Here is a 17,377-nt window from a genome sequence, read left to right on the forward strand (position 1 = left end):
CTGAGCAGAACGATAAAAGCAGAGGAGAGGCGAGCAAAAACAGACTGGAAGTCAAGAAAGACAACAGCAAATCACTCAACCAAAGACCGTGAAAATGGTCGTCAAGTTTTCAAGAAACGAAAGATTCATTGAGGAACAGCTCACGAAGAAGGACACGACAATTAAAGCTCCTCGTCCTCGAGGACTCCATTGGTACCCTCGAGTTTGGGCTCACCTTGCGGCACACCAGGTTCATTAGGTTGGCCTGAATCATCTTGGACAGAAGGAGCACGACTACTGCCATTGCTAACGACGAGCGCCTCTAGGGCCTCATTGGCATGAGTATTTTCCATCGGTTGTGGCTCGGCTTCAGGGTCAATCTCTTGATTCGTCAAGTCTGCAAACACGTCGTCAAGATTCTGGCGAGGGCTACTGCTCGCAAACTGAGGCTCATGACCAAAGCGAGGAGGACTGAAAAGTGAGGTTTCCATATCTTGTGGCGGAGGAGGTGACCGAGGCAGGAATGATGGAGATTGAGAGGCGGCTGCGTGAGGGAGGAAGGCAGATGATGAGGTAGGCGCAAATGCAGGCGTAGAATCGCTGGCAGGCAAAGAATAATTGGCTGAAAAGGGGTATGGAGCAGCATTTGGATCCGACAATTGAGCCAATGTTGGACCTGTGCTGGAAGCTGGTCCGCCACTGGAAGATGGTGGTGCTGGTTGCAAGGGTACACCGTGACTAGGACCTAAGTGAGACTGGGTATCGACTGATTTCCGCTTGGTGGAGCCGATGTGCTTGGGTCGAAGATGCTCGGGGAGATCCTCTGGACGATTCACTCCAAGCTGGGCCATGATTTTCTGCTGCTTGGTCGGTCGTGGTTTTCGGGTCGACAGAGATTGTTCCAGAATTGGAGGAGGTTCCGGTGCGACAGGTGCCCACTTATGTATCTCTTGGCGGAAGAAATTCGTCTCAAACGTAAGGAGAACTTCGGCACCCTCAATTTTGCGCAGGTAGAATATCAAAGTAGGCACTTCCTCGGTCGTTGTGCAGGCAGCATTGGTGAAGCCATGCAGGAAATCGCGGAAGGCCGTCGCTTGGTTGATGATACTCTCGAGTACCTCTTCCTCCTCGGGCTGGAAAGGCAAAGTTGCGATTTCAGCGTGCCAATCCTGGAGATCCTCAAGCTTGGGACGGGCAGCATCACGGGGAATCTTCTGACGCCAATCGCAAATTGGACAGGTGTATTTGTCAAATTCCTTTACCTTACCCCTAGCAATTTTCAAACATTTGCCATGGTACCTACATAATGTGAGTAGACCAAACCTCAAGCCGAAGGTTTTCTTGACTTACCATTCGTGGCAGACCTCACACTCAATCATCATCCCTGCTTCAGAATGCCTGCAGATACAGAACACATCTCGCTTTCGTGATTTTGGTCCCCACATGTTCGGATTGCCAGGAGTCTCGAGTAAACCTTCAGGCGAATTGTCTCGAGATGATGGTTCCACGGGCGGTCGGTAACTGTCCTCTAGATCGAAGCAGTATGAGTTCCGCCTTTCAACGTATTCCATATGGGATTTCAAGATATGTAGAGGAGCGTTCGCCTTCCCAAACAGCTTCTTGCCCTTTCGCATCCAGTCTTCATGCCGCTTTTGCTCACGTTCCAGGTCAATTGCTCCAATAGGTCGACTTGTTAAATGCTCGAGAGATTCCATAAGGTCTCTGATATCCTTGTACTTAGGTCGGTTCTTCATCTCGGGGTCCTTGCTCTTTTCGTATAGGGTCTGGATCCGCTTTTGTGCCTCACGCTGCTTGGTCAAGATAGCATCCACAGCAGAGAGAGTATCGGGTGAAACCGGGAAACGAGAGGCCTGCGCAGATAGGGCCTCTAGCTGTTGATAGTGAACGGCTTCGACCGACATTAATTCCTTGGCCTTCATTTCCCACGCATCACCGTGGCGAGCAAGTTCTTTGAAGTGGACTAAATGTTCGTTTGTATCAGAAAGACCTAGCTTCTCTGCACCGGCCACGAGTTCCCGGCAATCGTTAAGGGTCATATACTGATCTCGTCTGCGGGCGGCTTGTTCGATCCATTTGATTTGGCGGGAAACTTGCTCCAGGTGTTCCAGTTCCGGGACTTCCACGTTAAAATTTTTGCCGGATTCGATAAGTTCTTCAATCTCCTGGAGGGGCCGGCTATGTGGGTTCATCAGGGTAGTATTAATATCCTGTTGGTATTTCTCGATTTCGCGGGTTTTCTCTTCCAACGCCGCCATCTGTGGACAGTCGAACGAAAGTTTATCAGCCTCTGCCTGAAGGGCGTAGATGTGTTCAATTCTGCGGACTTCGCGATCGCGATCGTCCAGCTGCGCAGCCTTGGTGCTGCCTCTGCGCCAAGCCTTCTCGTTTTTTCTCCGGTTTTGTTGTTTCCGGGTAATGTAGTTGTTGGCTTCTTCAACCCATTTATCGCAACGCTGGACGAAGGCCGCAAGATCTTGGAGGCCAGGCAAGTGGTATGGGATTTTCTCACCTTCATTGAGCAAGTTATGAAGGGCCTTAAGCTGGGGCTTCGGTTCATCCTCCAGGGTCTTGTCGAGCTTTTCGGACCAGGCTTCCGGGATCCTGGCTCGTTCTTGGACTTTCTGGACGAGTCCCTGCAATTCTTCATCACTCATGCGGAAACGCAAAGTGTGGCCCGGGCCACACAACTTTTGTGCAAGTGTCTCGCCACAGCAGTCGTAGGTATCCACGTGTGACAAACAGACGGTTTTGCCTGATTTGTGACAACGGAACTGGGTGAGGTAAGCGTATGCTTTGCAATGTTGGCACTGATAATCATCCTCCGGAAGGTCTTCATTCTCAACTACGAATTTTGGCTGTGCATCGTCGGCCATGGAATCAGGGCCAAACCCAGGGGTACGAGCAGCGACTTCCTTCTGCCGGTACAAGAAAGTGGCTCGTTCGCCTAATTCTCGAGCGCAAGTTCTTGCTAGTGCAGGCGCAAGCCACTTAGCAGTGGCAATCGAAGTATCACGCGCAGCAGCTGTAAGGAGCAGTTCATCGTGGGAAAAGCATGGGTGTCTGCGGAAATTCTGAAGACGGTCAACGCCCGCTGCACCGTAAGGCTCCCAGTCGGCAGGCGCAAAGTTGACTGCTTCGTTGAAATTAAAGCCATGGTTGAATCCGGCATGATACGCTTGAGGGAATGTGAGAACGAATTGACCAGCGCGCTGATCCACGGCATAAACGTTAACGCCAGCCTTACGGAGTTTGTCTGGTGGCATCAAGGTAACAAGCTGGAAAAGGAGATCGGGCTGTCCTTCGAAAAGTTCTGGAACAGCATCACGCATGGCCGCCTCGAAAGCCTCCGCATCAGCACCTGGAATTCCATACCAGGTCTTGGTAGCGCCGAAATGTTGGTAGTTGGCCGAATAGGCATAATGATCCTCGTTATGCCAGCAGAAAGTCGAGAAACACATCCCAACATAGACCCATGGGACGGTCATGCCAGAGATATCGGACTTGATGTAACGGAACAGCGAGTCACCGTAGAAAGGAAGTACGTTCAAGTTCCAAGGATCAGACGAATATGGATCAAGTGGGTTACGCTCGATGGTTGGGAATCCACTTCCATGGGTGGTTGAATGGATGTCCGCGCCGTACTCAACTTCCACCGTCTCGTGCAAATCAACCACCAGCTTCCAGAATTCAGCCTCCACGTCATCCTCGGTTTCACGTCGATGGGTATTCAGAACCGGGTCGAATGGCATTTTGGAAGCAAAGTACTTCTTCTTGAATTCGTTGGCCTTTTCTTGGAACTGCTTGAGCGAGTAGACACCGCCGTCTTCAAATCCGAATTCTCCAGTGCCGACTAAACACTTGGGGCAGTGCCAATCATGATCCGATAGAGTCGTAGTAGATGGATCGAGGCACGCCTTATGATACCCAAGCTCACAACCGTCACAAACAAGAATTGACTGTTGTTCATCCGATTTGCCACAAGTCTCACATTTCTGTTGACACATCAGTATATGACTCCAATCTAAACACGAACCCCCTCGTACCTCTCCTGCGGGTTGAGAGCCATCCTTGCGTGCTTTAGGTGGCGCCGGACGAAGGAGCGACATGTGAGAACCTGCAACTGTTGGGAGGCAATCTAAATAGAACGATTAGATAAGAGTTGCTCCGATCCCTTGGTGGCATTGAAAAAAAGTTTACCTTTCTTGAGGCGCTTGCTGCGTCGGCCACTTCCGCCATCGTCATCGCCAGTTTCCCCCTGAGAGCTGTCCTCGCGGCTGATAGCACGCTTCATAGTCTCCCCATCTTGTCCGTTCATGGGTGTGGAGACGAAGGTATGCTCGGAAAAAACATTAGGTGTTAACGTGCCGTTCTCTCCTTCGCGCTTAATTTGCGGGCCGTTGTTCGCAGGGGTGAACGGAGAATGATTGACGGCGGTGAATCCACCGAGAGCAGAGTTCACAGGAGTAAAGCCTGTAGCGGCAGGACGCGAAGCTGGAGGAGGAGTAGGTTCGACGGGAGGTGTTGGCTTCTCTGGCGATTTTTCCATGGGGGTATGCGCCATTGGGGTATAAGCCATGGGAGTATGCGAAGCAGCCATCCGAGGCAGACTAGGAGTTTCGTCGCGCATTTTAGAGGGCGTACCATTCTCATCCACCATGGGCTTGTGAGTCATGGGAGATTGGAGAGGTGAAGGGGTATATGGACCCCCATGCTCAAGCTCAAGTTGTTGTTGAACACCCGGTTTGGCCCGTGCCAGATATTCCTCATATGGCTGCAAGTAGCGCTGGTATGAATTTTTGAGCGAAGTCGACAAGGAAGACATAATTTTGCCGCTGTATCCAAGGTCGCGACCGATTTCGGCCCATTTTTTGGTCTTGCAGACGGACTCGAAACCACCACGAGTCTCTACTGCCTTTTTGAGCTTGTAGAGATCCAATGGGCGCTTATCAACACTGGGTAGCCGGCTGTAATTAGTGCCATGTTGCTTGTGGAACATAGCAAGTCCATCAACATAATTCATGTTCGCGCGATTGCCTGAATTGAAGGGTTAGATTTGTGCTGTCCAACCGGCTGGCGCAGTGTGATCTGCCAAATGTGGGACCTTACCTCCTTCGACGGAATTGAGCTCTTGTCGACGAGTCTTGAAATGGAATCGCTGCATCCATTGTCAGGTTTATTCTCACGCTTTAAGCGACTGCGAGGGAACGAAGGAAAAGAAGACTCCTACCTCTGTGTCAATCGCGAAAGTCGGCTGCCAGCCCTCTGGTGGAATCACACGGCAAATTCCATATTTTTTCCCCTCTGGTGCAATCTTCTGGATGTAGGCTACTGGATCCTTGAATTCTTCCTCTGTCGGACGAAAGGTCGGGGCTTCTGGGATGCCATGGGGACGAATGCGCTTCGATGGCTCTCTGGGGTTGTTCGGCTGTCCACGCCGTTCGACTGTAGAAAGGTCAAGAGGCGCTGACCTGCGAGCGCTCAGGGGTACATTGTGAGAGTGCGACGGATGGGTGCTCGAGGACCGGGTCGGTTGGCTTCCCGTGGCCGTCGAGGTCGCCCCGGCAGAGGCCGGAGCTCCCATTGTTCGAAATAGGAAAGACTATTGGGGAGATGTCGAGTTAAGCGCGTCTGTTTGGGGGAAATTGATTAAAAATGACTGTAATGCGACGAGGACAGGACGTGATGATAGATATCAAGAAAGGCGGCAGCCGGCGTCCTGCGATATAATCGAAGGGCGAAGAATAGACGAACCAGAGGGATGAGAGAGAAAGTTGTGAGGACTAAGCGAGAGCACGAGATTGTAGGAGTCAAAAGGGCGAGGAAATCAGGAAAAACAAAGGCCCAAATCGTAGAGAGGAAAGAAGGATAGATGGGATAGAAACCTTAGAGTGGAGGAACGAGATTATGTGCAGTATCAGTACAGATCGACTGGGGGTGGTACTCCAGAAGTATTGCCAGGTCCCTTTTGTGTGGGCAACCAGTCAGAAAGGAACCAATGAGTGACTTGGAGGGAACCTTTGACCCGGCCGTGATGGTACCGATCAGTACGGTACACGAATTACGGTAAGAATGAGCTAATCGGAGCTCAGGTACCGCTTAGGCCCTGAAATCCACCCGAAAGTTGGGTAATTATACCGATTATACTGCAACGCTGCAAACGGGACATCATACGGTGTCCCAATTGACTCAGGCAATGACTTGGGTACTTTTCTATCTTTCCGTGGCCACTAGTTGGAACCCATGGTATTTGGGAGCCCAATAATACCGCCGCCTATACGGAGTACGTGGTGGATATATACATGTGTAGTGTCTTGTGACACATAAAATTGATAGAGGACGAGCCTCGGATATGCTCTAGCGCAATATTCGTGCTATTGCCCGCAAAGACATAACTGGAGGGACCTTCCAAGGTTGTCTCGGCAATCTCTTAGATCTGATTCTGCATTGAATCATATCGATTTTGTTGGTTCTTGTTTTGGTACTCAGATCCATGTAAGATTCGAATGTGTATTAGACGGTTCCCATTATATACCATTATATACCCCATTATATACCACTCGGTTGCAAGTCAGCGCCCCGTTACCATCGATCATGTTACAAGAATGGACTCGGATTGGTACTAGCAGTCCCCATTGGAGAGAACAGAAAGCGCAGAATGAGAAACGGAGTGGAAAAAGACACGGTCATGTGATCTGGTGGTTATCTGCTCCGTGCCGTCGGGACCCGCACGGATTCGATATGCAGAGCTAATTTCAAGGACTGGACAAGTGAGCCACCTGAATGTGAACGAATACAAAATCCCCAAACCAGACACCATGGAGGGAATAGATCACCCTAAACCGATTCCCGCATATTACTGCTGCTATCTCCTTCGGTCGACAGTTCGACACGCCTCGCTGTACATCGGCTCGACCCCAAACCCGATCAGACGACTTTCGCAGCACAACGGCGTCGCCAAAGGTGGGGCCAAACGAACCGCTCGGGATAAATTACGCCCCTGGGAAATGACCCTTGTTGTCGAGGGTTTCATGAATAGAGTCGGTGCGTTGCAATTCGAGTAAGTCGCATGTGAACTGTTTGTATACATTGCGTCTCAAATTCTCATCGCGCGTAGATGGGCTTGGCAACATCCGGAAAGATCCCGGCACCTTGATTCCGAACAAGAAATAGATCCTCAGGCAGCCAAGACGAATACAAAGACAGCCAAGCCTAAACCAAAACCGCGCACGCGGACTAGGAGATCCTTGACGGCGCATTTAGAGGATTTGCATTCTCTGCTCCGGTCAACTTGTTTCTCCGCGTGCCCATTACGAGTCCGTTTCTTCAGCGCGGATGTTTACCGCGTATGGCGCGTTTGGAGTGACCGTGTGAATGGTCAACTCCCGCACAATATTAAAACTGTACTAGATGGAGATAATCTCGCAAAGCTGCCGGAACCCAAGCAAAATGATGAACTCGCACCTGTCGGGCATATCAAAAATTTATCAGTCGACTACATTAGACTCGAAGATTATCTCGAAAAGTCTTTGTTTATGCTGGAAGATCCGGAAGACCTACAGTGCGCGGTCTGTAAACAATCGGTCGCCCCAGCAAAGGAAAATATAGTTGTGTGTCCACATCCAGATTGTCGTGGAACGAGCCATTTATTATGTCTATCTACCAAATTCCTTGATGCGGCCAATGAACCAGATCTCCTGGTACCAGCACAAGGGACTTGCCCATCTTGCGGAAACCTCGTACAATGGCCCACAATGATGCGTGAGCTGAGTTTCCGCAACCGAGCAGAAAAGGAAGCACATGCCATTGTGAGAAAGAAAGAGAAACGCCTTCGCAAACAATCTGCTGGGGCTGAGGTGTCTTCAGGAGCGAGATCATCCTCAATGGAACCGAGATCACTAGTGGAAGAGCCAGCGCATGATGACCTAGGGCCCAACTGGTTCGAGGATGTTGATCTAGAATCCGACTCGGATTTCGAAGGCCGACAAAAGCACCACTCAGCTCGTGCACCTCCATCGAAGCTCGAGATAGTAATCGAGGACAGCGACTGGGATGATGCAGAACTGGTGGAATGAAAGCTATGCAGGACCAAGCCTAGGCTTATCTTTAATTCGTAAGAGGCTCCAATTTCCTGAGGGGACTACTCGCGTCCAGACGCGCAATGCAACCAGCTACAGCCATCTGTACCTCCTGTGAGACATCTTCAATCGACTTTCCTGCATCGATAACGGAAACATCTTCCTGCTTCTCAAAAATCGTCCGGAAGAGCTCTCGTACCCGCGTTTGCATTGTCTCATTCTCATATCGCTCAGCTCCGAAGCCACCACGCTTTGCTGCTTCCTCTGGCGAGATACTGAGGAACAGGCAGATATCCGGGCGCGGTAGACCAATTTCTGGCTGCCATGCCCATTCCAGTGATAGTGTGGGGTTGGCCTTTGCGGCGGAGTAGACGACACCGGAATATGAGTAACGATCTACAATAATTGTGGTTCCGTTGGCGATATCTTCTTCGATGCTCTTGGCAACCTCCCATCGGTTTGCCGAAAAGAGGAGGTGAATAGAATGGTCGTCCTGATGCGATGAGCCTCGGAGATAGCTATCAATCAACTTTCCGATGGGCGTCGTCCTGTCTAGAGGATATAATTAGACCAATCGCATTTATCGGGGACGTATATTTCCGTACCTGGGAACCGAATGTATTTGACCATGTGTCCTTGTCGCGTGAGGGAATCCCGTAGCATCTCACACTGACTCGACTTGCCAGCGCGGTCGAGTCCCTCGACGACAATGAGAGCTCCGCGTCGCGTTGGCTGCGCTGAACCGTCCGTCATAGTTGATTAGAAAGATATGAACCACCTCAAGTTTTCAATTAACTGAATTGATATCTTGATTCCTAGATTCTGCTATGTGAAAGCCAATTGCTCAATATGTGTGTCCAATGGAGAGTGAGAAGGGCGATGTTTATCGGGAAATCCCATTTCTCCTGGCCGATAAGGACAAGATCCACGCCGCTCCACCATGGCCTTTCAATAATCACCAGCACCATGGACCAAGCGACATCCTCGTCCCCCGCGATGAGTTTTAGTGTCTTGACATCCACTGCTCCAACCCTTGCGCCGCGAGTAGGCAAGCTGGTAATTCCAGGCCGAAAGACCATCGCAACGCCGCACCATGTCCCGCTCACTTCGCGGGGCACAGTCCCGCATATTGCGCACGACGTGATGCGCCAGCACACTGCAATTAATAGCATATACACTGGACTGGAAGATTGTAAGTGGAGCGCAATAAATGTGGTGATGAGTACCGTTTGTCTTTGATATAGCTGACAGCGCATGCCCCCTCGGGGCATAGAATCAGTCATCGCGAAAAAGCAGCCCGCCGTATATAAAACTCCCGTCGCGGATAATGAGTCGCCATTGAAGAAATTCATCTGTATGCCAGAGGATATGCCTTTGATTCTTGGCCCACGGCGATTCCCTCCGATCCCATGCCCGCCCGCGAATACAACGAATTCTATCGCCCTGCTAACCTCACTCGGGTTTACCCAACTCACTGCCTCGGATTATGTCAAAGCAGTCCAAAGGTTGAAACCAGATATTGCTGTCGGAATGGTGGACCTGGCCAACAAGGAGCCGGGATCCAAGAGACGGGCCAAAATGGTTGACCGAACGCACGCGTGGACTCGCGATGCACTGGAGCAGCTCTACGGGCCTCTGGTAGCAGAAGAAAGCAAGTCAAAGAGCGCATATTTTGCGCCTGTTCTACCGCTCGATAATGCGCAGCAGTCGCTCTATCTGGATGATTTGGAGAGCGAGTTCCGATGGGATATATCTGGACTGGCACTGTATCAGTCCGCGTCTCTGGGATTCGTTCCAGAATCGTTGGCAAACCTGCCTCGGTTGCTTTTCAGTGAACCTGAAACTCCACAAGATATTCTGCGTGACGTATCTCTGGGAGCAGATCTCCTGACCACGCCTCTACTGGGAGCGGCGTCTGATGGCGGAATTGCGATGGAATTCGTCTTCCCGGTTCCCGCTGCTCTGCAAGATGGCGCTTCCCGATCCCGACCTTTAGGAATTGATTTGTGGAAATCAGATCATGCTATCGATACATCACCGCTGGGCGAGGGATGTCCATGCCATGCTTGCAAGAATTATTCTCGTGCTTATATCCACCATCTGCTACAGGCTAAGGAGATGACTGCTTGGGCGCTCCTTCAAATCCATAACTTCCATATCATGGATGCTTTCTTCGCTGGAGTGCGGGAGAGTATTCAGCGTGGATCTTTTGAGGAGGACGTTCTCACTTTCACTCGTGTTTATGCCTCTTCGATGCCAGAGAGCAGTGGGGAGGGTCCCAGGTATGTCAATTCTAAATGCGTATTCTTGTTTCATTCAATGCTTGCAAGTTCGCTGCTCAATGCTAACGATCATGTAGATTGCGTGGATATCAACTACCTGCCAATGGACCTAACCAACCCCGTCGCATGCCAAAGGTATATGGCTTGCTTGACGATGCGATGCAGAAATTCGCCGAATCTCAGTCTGGAGTCGCGACTCCAGACACCGGAGCGAGCGGACTTGAGGAGCACGGATTTGCTGAGAAGGTGTGATTCAAGCGGTCGTCTGTGACCAACACTTGCATGAGAAACGGTACTCGTTAATGGAAGCATTTGCTTAGCAATTGGCGTTAGAGTCTATCAATCAACACAACACATGAAAGTAGAAATGCGCGCAGATTCGTAATATTCATCGCAATGAGATGGGGTCAAGACTAGTATACACAATGCAATCCAGATTTTGTGCCATTCATATTTCATATGTCCAGGCTTGCCCTTATTAAACCTTCAACCATAAAAGGATCCTCGTGGGAGTAGGGGATATATTTATCCTGATTGTAAAGGACGCTTTCTTTAAGCCTCCTCGCCAGCCAGAACTCGCCACATCCACTTGACCTCATCTTCCTCTTCCTTGGAACCGCGCTTGGTGCCGGCACCGAACTGCTGGCCGACAACGCAGATCAGCCAGGAGTCATTCTTGGTTGTGTCGAGGAAGGTTTCACTGGGAGACCCGCGGGGGTAGATGCGACGCCATTCGTCCCAGATTCGGAAGGCCTCCTCGCCCCAAGCACGGAAACTGACTTCCTCGATAATGGTTGGGGTGACAATCTCCTTGCCACGGAAGACACCCCAGGTGACAGCATTGACGCTCTCGGGGTTGGAACCGAGATCATCGAGTTCCATGTCAGCAGGCTGAGTGGGGAGAGATGATTCGAAATCCCCCTTGATGTTAGTAGCGAACCAGGTCAGCTTATCGTGGCCGTGCTTCGCGAACATCGGCTTCAGGATGTTGGTGTAGTCGTTGTTTGAGCAAAAGAATTCCACAAATGGCTTCTGGAAGACGAATCCCTCTCGTTGGGGACCCCAGCCGAAGATGGGGTGGTCATTGTGTACACCGTTCACTGCGGGCTGTGAGGCCAGTGTCCACCAGCCACGGCCGTCAATGAGCTTCAGCAGCTCCGGTCGGATCAACTCGGTCTCGGCGTTCAGACCTTCACCGTCTTCCTCGGCACCTCCCTCTGACCACGGAACCATGTGCAGCTCTCCTGATACGTGGCGCCGGAAGATGGCGCTCATGTCCTTAGCGTCCACTGGGTGACCCCAGAGTCTACGGGCAGTGTTGGCAGTCACATGAAGTGAGGGACCATAACCGTCAATCTCACCGAAAGCAGGTGAGCGGGCATCACCCCATCGTCCGTTGGGGAAATCATCCCATGTTGCCTCTCGACCAAGCGCACCAAGACCCTCGGAAATGAGGAGAGTGGTGCTTCGGTTCGGCGGTAGTGCCGGCATACCTGCGCTGTCTGCGCGGGCCTCATGAACGGAATTTTGTGACGACTCGTGTACTGATAGTTTGTCCACGATGACACGGTTGTGGGGCTGCGAGTTGATAGAAGACGCACGACGTCTTCGCATACGTCCAGGGAAGTCGAGTGGAATTGAGGCAGGATCATCCTCGATGGCAATATCACCGGCCTCCGAGTAAGCGGGGATCAAGTCACATTGTTCCAAAAGGAATGATACCGTCTTTTCCAAGTTCAAGGTATAGAAATGGAATCCACGCGGGCCAGGGGAGCGGATTTCTTTCATACCGCCCACGATTTCGCTTACAATGTCGACACCTGCGCGCTTGACAGCATCGTCATCGTGCTTCAGTTCTTCCATTTGCTTCGCAATGGGAGGCGGGATTGTGACATGGCTGAGCTTTGTCACCCGAGTCAAGATCTTATAGCTGTGAATTGGCATCAAGCCGGGGATGATGGGGATGGTCTTGAAAGCGCCCGATTCATGGTTGCGGAGCATATCCTCAAACTTCTGGTACGCCTCGATGTCGTAGGTCAGTTGAGTCATGATGAAGTCTGCCCCAGCTAGCGTCTTCTCAACCAGGTGAGGAATATCTCTGGCTGGATCCCGAACATCCTGGAACGAGTCCACAGGGTGGCCCTCTGGGTATGCAGCAACACCAACACAGAAGTAGTCGCCATGTGTCTGGCGAATATACCGCACTAGATCAATCGCAAATGTGAAATCTTTGTTGCTGTCATCCTCTCCATGCATGTTGTATTCCTCGCTGCGGGGCGGGTCTCCACGCAGAGCCAAAATGTTGCGGATACCTAGAACCTTCGCTTCATCCAGCGCCATATCCACCAGTTTGCGGCTCATGTTGGTACATGTCAGATGAAGGACGGTCGTCAGTTGTAGTTGCCGCTGGCATACTTCCGCCAGCTCGAGGGATCTGGCCGCTGTGCTACCACCGGCACCCCAAGTAACAGTCACGAACAGCGGACGAAGTGCCTGAGCCATCCGCTCCAGACGCGCGGACAGGTTTGCAAAGCCCTATCATACTCCATATTAGCAAATCTCCACGATGGATTCAACACGCGGGGTAACCCCACCATCCGGGTCTTTGGAGGGAAGAACTCCAAAGAAAAGTAGCTGGCATCTGGCGGCAACGCCGCGATCTTTTCGGTGATCTTCTTCTCCATTGCGTCTTTTCAGGGTATGACTCGGCAATGGGAGGGGAGGGATGAAGAAGAGAGGATTCGGGCAAAAGTGGACCATGTCACATCTGCTCCAATCGCATCGGGAACTATGATGTCGACAGCTGCCGAGTGGCCATGTCGCATTAAGAATTTACTCCCAATACACTACATGTATATAAAGGCTTAATTATTCCCTATGTCCAAGGACTCGTACCTATGCTCTGATGCTCGAAATCTCCAAAAAAAAAGAGCAGCGCTAGAGATGACTCAGCAATGGAATCGCGCATCATTTTAGGATCGACGAGCTTGACACGAGCACTAGACTACACTGCACTTCCGTACATTGGTTGCTGAGGGGACAATTCGCTCCTTGAACGTATATAAACTCTTTTTTGGGCCTTCGCACCTCAATCAATTGCTTCACAACAGCATGGCTTCCCGCCCACCAAACTTCCTCCGCTACTTCCGTCTCCAAGCGGTTCGAAACACTAGACCGCATGCGTCACGACGAGCCATTTCCACACCCCCTTCTCCTTCACAGCCCCCAAAGGCATCGCAGGTGAACCCAAGTGACTCCCGCTCTCGCTTACGCAAGTTCAATGACCGCCTACCTCGCTTTCTCCGCACATATACTACACCCTTATTCGGCGCACCGGTCACCCATATCACCTCATTCTTAATACTTCATGAAATCACGGCCATCCTTCCGCTCTTTGGACTAGTTGGTGCATTTCATTATGGTGCCTGGATGCCGGACCTTGCCTCGGAGACAGGCGAGACCAATGCCTTTGACGAGGGTGCTGCCCGCTTTGGCCGCTGGCTGAAGAAAAAAGGTTGGGTGGACGAGGCAGATGTCAATACCGTTGCGGAGCACGAAACCACTGGGGAGAAGAGAACGGAAAGAGCAGGAGTGCGATTAGTGCTTGAATTTGCTACGGCTTATGCTATTACCAAGGCTTTGTTGCCAGCTCGGTTGGCAGCGAGTGTTTGGGCCACACCGTGGTTTGCAAGGACAGTCTTCACACCGACGGCAAATCTGGCCAAACGGCTCTTCAGAAGAGGCTGAGCTGATCCAGCATCACTATGTATGATACTAGAGAAGACTACATATATAGACCATATTAATTTATGAATTTATGTATTGTTTATTTTTCCAAGCCATCAGGGCTTCTTTCTCAGAACCGCTGCGTTATTTTATGCTAGAAGTTAAGGAGCCAGAAGACCCATCAGACCAATTCACTTGGAAACGAGTAATTTACTCGTAAACCCAAGCGGACTGGGCGGAGGTGTACTTGAGGACCTCGGAGGCACCGAACCAGAGAGCAATCTCCTTCTTGGCGTTCTCGACGGAGTCGGAACCGTGGCAGACGTTGCGGCCGACATCCTAGTAAAATTGTTAGTATGTAAGGACGTAGCAGTCGAGTGTGGGGGATCATCTTACGATGGCGAAGTCACCACGGATGGTACCGGGGGCGGAGGCCAGGGGGTTGGTGGCACCGAGGAGGACACGGCCGGTCTTGACGGCGTCCTTACCCTCCCAGACCATAGCGCAGATGGGGCCGCTCAGCATGTCTAAGGTTGTGTTAGTGAATTTCGATGCGCGGAACGGTTCGGGCGAGGTAACTAACAAGCAACGAGACCCTTGAAGAAGGGCTTGGTGGCGAGATCCTCGTAGTGCTTCTCGAGGTGCTCCTGGCTAGGGGAGGTGAGCTTCATGGCAACGAGCTTGAAGCCACGGTTCTCGAAGCGAGAGATGATGGGGCCGATGAGTCCGCGCTGGTAGTTCGGGTCAGTAAGTGCTGTTCAATTGCGCGGGCTCTTCACGGCCGGATTCGTAGCTGCATCCATACCTGGACACCATCGGGCTTGATGGCAATGAAACTAGAGCAATTGGTTAGCTTTGACCGGCATTTAGGGGTAATGGGAAGAAATAGAGGGGGAGGGATCAAGCAAGGATGGTATAGGGCACATACGTCTGTTCCTGGTTGGCGGACATTTTGAATGTATATGACCAGATAATAAGTAAGTGGTATGGAAGCAGGAAAAGAGAGCGGGAAGAGGGGAAGATTAAATAGAGGCAGTTAAAAAATTCGGGCCCTCCCGTTTGGGCCGGTGATTGGTGGCCGCGAGGAGGGGTGTTGCTGCCAGAATGCTCAGGCCAGATTAGTGGGCCTTAGTTCCCTACGTGGCTCGTTGCAAAAACATATGAGAACGACTACGGGCACACTGTGTTTACTACACACTATTGAGTAAACTCTTTTTGGATATTTCCCGCTGGCCATAATTTATTCAAAGCCTGTCGTATTTAATATGGTACTCCCTTAGTATTTCGGACAGTATCTGAATCTTATCTGGCACCCTATCGGGAATGTAGAATCTTGCACGCCATCTATGCCACCTTACAAAAATGAAGCTTACCTATTGAGAGCGTACAGTTGTGCGGCTTAGAGAGAGGAGGAAGAGAGTTATATTAGCAAAAGGAGACTCGGCTCCCGACTATCTACCTATCTGGTGCGGCGATGACTGACATCATGGGACCCCTGTCTCAACAATATCATTAGGTATACAGAGGCTTACGATAGTCAGTTAACGTTAAAAAAAAAATAGAACAATCATTAGGACAAACAGGTCCTTCGTGAGCGAATCATAGTCTTTCATGATCTCTGCCGCTTAGTAGCCAACAAACATATCATAATCGAGACGACTTAGAGGAGACTCTGCTCACTCCAGATGTCCTCCGCAAAACTTCGCAGCTCTTGCCCAGGTATCACCAAGTCTCTCTCCAAGGGCTGGTGAAGAGGACGGCCAACAACCTTTTCAAAAGGTAGATCCAGCTGTGTGGTAGCCGTAGTTGTGCCATCCGTGTAGGACTCTCCGGTAATCAATGTCGTATGATTCATTCGAGATAATTTAAGTGATGAAGTGCAATGCGCCGAAAGAGTGCGTGACCTTGTAAGAGCCCCATATCCTGGGGGCCCAAGTTCCCATCGTTGCAAGATAATCTCGGGATTTTGACGGTTGATACTAATCGTGACCACCAGTTTCACGGACGAGGAGTGAGGCTCAAGCCAGCTTCGCGCATCAAGAGCAAGTTGTCTTGCGGACTCTGACAATCCTACTTCTACTACGAAACTCAGCCTTGCATTGGTAGAAGCCGGAGCCCAGCAGCAGTCAGCCTCTTTTGTCCAATTTCCAACTGTAACTGTCGTTGAACCGAAAGGCCTCACGTCATGATGGACATTCATGGCACGCAGCTCGAGAGAGACCAGAGAATCAAATCATCTTATGGCGAGTTCGTGGGCTAGATTCGGCATGACTTTTGCAATCATGATTCCAGTTTTCGCATTGAAATAAATGCGACTGTACTTGCTGGTTCGTGACTGATCATCACTCAGTCTGGAAGATTGCGCAGGGGGTACAGACGTGAAGACAAGGTACTGATCCTGAGTTTGTCCTTGCTCAAGCGCTCGTCGACGGTGTTCCAAGGACCTTCGCAATCTTACATTGGTGTCGAATAGCTGCGGGTTCAATTCCTTCGCTAGTTGCGCGAGAGGATCCTCGGATTCGTACTCAACAAGCGAGAGCTCAGAAGAGGAAGGCTGAGACGTGTTTAAGTCGGGTCGAAGGATATCCATGGTGGGTGAGAGGGTAGGGTGAGATGTGAAAAGGAAGTGGGAAGACAAGCAGGTAGATAGGTAGGTACACACGACTGATAAAAAGGAAAAGGAGGAGGTGACGTAACGGTGTATTGAGAAGCCCAGAATCGGTAAAACTAACGGGATATACAGTCACATCTCATTCATTTGAACGGAGTACCTCGAAGATTTTTAAGCCTCTCTGGTTTGCGAGGCTTAAGCCTACCAGCTTAATTTTATTCCGTATTCGTCTTCCAACGTAGGATAGCCCCACACCCCTTCGGGGTTTGGGGCTATCTTACGAAGACAGCTACATATGTACCTAGTAAATAATGCCAAGCCTTCCCAATTAGGAATAGGTAGTACATCTCACTTTTACACTAAAAAGTCTATAACTCCGCACTATAAAACCTCTTTTTTGCACTAAAAACTCGATCAAATCAGCCCTTTTTATAACTTCTGGACGACGAGAGGTTGCTAGAGGGATTGGATTTCCAGACATCAACAAGCGCAGTGAAGTCCAAATCACATGAAAGATAGATACGACGAAGAAAGACCTGGTCTGAAATTCAACATGTATTCCAAATCAGATCGTATGGCATTTTCAATATCCGTGGACTCGAACATCGATGTTGATGTAGGTAGATGTCGATGTAGATGCCGATGTAGAAGCTCGGGGTTTGGTGGTACGGATGATGGATGCT

General features: G+C 50.6%; 9 protein-coding genes across 9 annotated transcripts; 3 read left to right on the top strand and 6 right to left on the bottom strand.

Moving 5' to 3' along the window:
* Window positions 1–161: 161 nt before the first annotated feature.
* Window positions 162–5,581, bottom strand: N7457_001819 (uncharacterized protein; the record flags this gene model as incomplete). Its single annotated transcript, XM_057172865.1, has 6 exons — window positions 162–1,278; window positions 1,330–3,992; window positions 4,044–4,135; window positions 4,198–5,034; window positions 5,107–5,155; window positions 5,228–5,581. 6 exons carry the CDS (start codon window positions 5,579–5,581, stop codon window positions 162–164), a joined length of 5,112 nt encoding a protein of 1,703 aa, XP_057036768.1.
* A 1,234-nt stretch (window positions 5,582–6,815) lies between these two features.
* On the top strand, window positions 6,816–8,072 carry N7457_001820 (structure-specific endonuclease subunit SLX1; the record flags this gene model as incomplete). The annotated part of the gene is made up of 2 exons (XM_057172866.1): window positions 6,816–7,057; window positions 7,115–8,072. 2 exons carry the CDS (start codon window positions 6,816–6,818, stop codon window positions 8,070–8,072), a joined length of 1,200 nt encoding a protein of 399 aa, XP_057036769.1.
* Window positions 8,073–8,103: 31 nt separating this feature from the next.
* On the bottom strand, window positions 8,104–8,828 carry N7457_001821 (bifunctional thymidylate/uridylate kinase; the record flags this gene model as incomplete). The annotated part of the gene is made up of 2 exons (XM_057172867.1): window positions 8,104–8,627; window positions 8,681–8,828. The coding sequence occupies 2 exons, from the start codon at window positions 8,826–8,828 to the stop codon at window positions 8,104–8,106; spliced, it is 672 nt and encodes a 223-aa protein (XP_057036770.1).
* Window positions 8,829–9,041: 213 nt separating this feature from the next.
* N7457_001822 (tRNA-ribosyltransferase family protein) lies at window positions 9,042–10,609 on the top strand (the record flags this gene model as incomplete). The annotated part of the gene is made up of 3 exons (XM_057172868.1): window positions 9,042–9,267; window positions 9,355–10,357; window positions 10,435–10,609. 3 exons carry the CDS (start codon window positions 9,042–9,044, stop codon window positions 10,607–10,609), a joined length of 1,404 nt encoding a protein of 467 aa, XP_057036771.1.
* A 300-nt stretch (window positions 10,610–10,909) lies between these two features.
* On the bottom strand, window positions 10,910–13,041 carry N7457_001823 (methylenetetrahydrofolate reductase (NAD(P)H) MET12; the record flags this gene model as incomplete). The annotated part of the gene is made up of 2 exons (XM_057172869.1): window positions 10,910–12,892; window positions 12,952–13,041. 2 exons carry the CDS (start codon window positions 13,039–13,041, stop codon window positions 10,910–10,912), a joined length of 2,073 nt encoding a protein of 690 aa, XP_057036772.1.
* Window positions 13,042–13,468: 427 nt separating this feature from the next.
* On the top strand, window positions 13,469–14,104 carry N7457_001824 (uncharacterized protein; the record flags this gene model as incomplete). Its single annotated transcript, XM_057172870.1, has 1 exon — window positions 13,469–14,104. One exon carries the CDS (start codon window positions 13,469–13,471, stop codon window positions 14,102–14,104), a length of 636 nt encoding a protein of 211 aa, XP_057036773.1.
* Window positions 14,105–14,267: 163 nt separating this feature from the next.
* On the bottom strand, window positions 14,268–15,058 carry N7457_001825 (Nucleoside diphosphate kinase). Its single transcript, XM_057172871.1, has 5 exons — window positions 15,012–15,058; window positions 14,889–14,919; window positions 14,667–14,814; window positions 14,480–14,610; window positions 14,268–14,422 (listed from the first exon to the last, which is right to left on the bottom strand). Exons 1-5 carry the CDS (start codon window positions 15,032–15,034, stop codon window positions 14,294–14,296), a joined length of 462 nt encoding a protein of 153 aa, XP_057036774.1. The 5' UTR covers window positions 15,035–15,058; the 3' UTR covers window positions 14,268–14,293.
* A 685-nt stretch (window positions 15,059–15,743) lies between these two features.
* On the bottom strand, window positions 15,744–16,283 carry N7457_001826 (uncharacterized protein; the record flags this gene model as incomplete). The annotated part of the gene is made up of 1 exon (XM_057172872.1): window positions 15,744–16,283. The coding sequence occupies one exon, from the start codon at window positions 16,281–16,283 to the stop codon at window positions 15,744–15,746; it is 540 nt and encodes a 179-aa protein (XP_057036775.1).
* Window positions 16,284–16,316: 33 nt separating this feature from the next.
* N7457_001827 (uncharacterized protein) lies at window positions 16,317–16,673 on the bottom strand (the record flags this gene model as incomplete). Its single annotated transcript, XM_057172873.1, has 1 exon — window positions 16,317–16,673. One exon carries the CDS (start codon window positions 16,671–16,673, stop codon window positions 16,317–16,319), a length of 357 nt encoding a protein of 118 aa, XP_057036776.1.
* Between the last annotated feature and the right edge of the window lie 704 nt (window positions 16,674–17,377).

The sequence above is a fragment of the Penicillium paradoxum genome (genome assembly GCF_028828445.1).
Source record: "Penicillium paradoxum strain IBT 22861 chromosome Unknown utg000002l_segment0_segment0, whole genome shotgun sequence".
NCBI classification, from domain to species: Eukaryota; Fungi; Ascomycota; class Eurotiomycetes; order Eurotiales; family Aspergillaceae; genus Penicillium; species Penicillium paradoxum.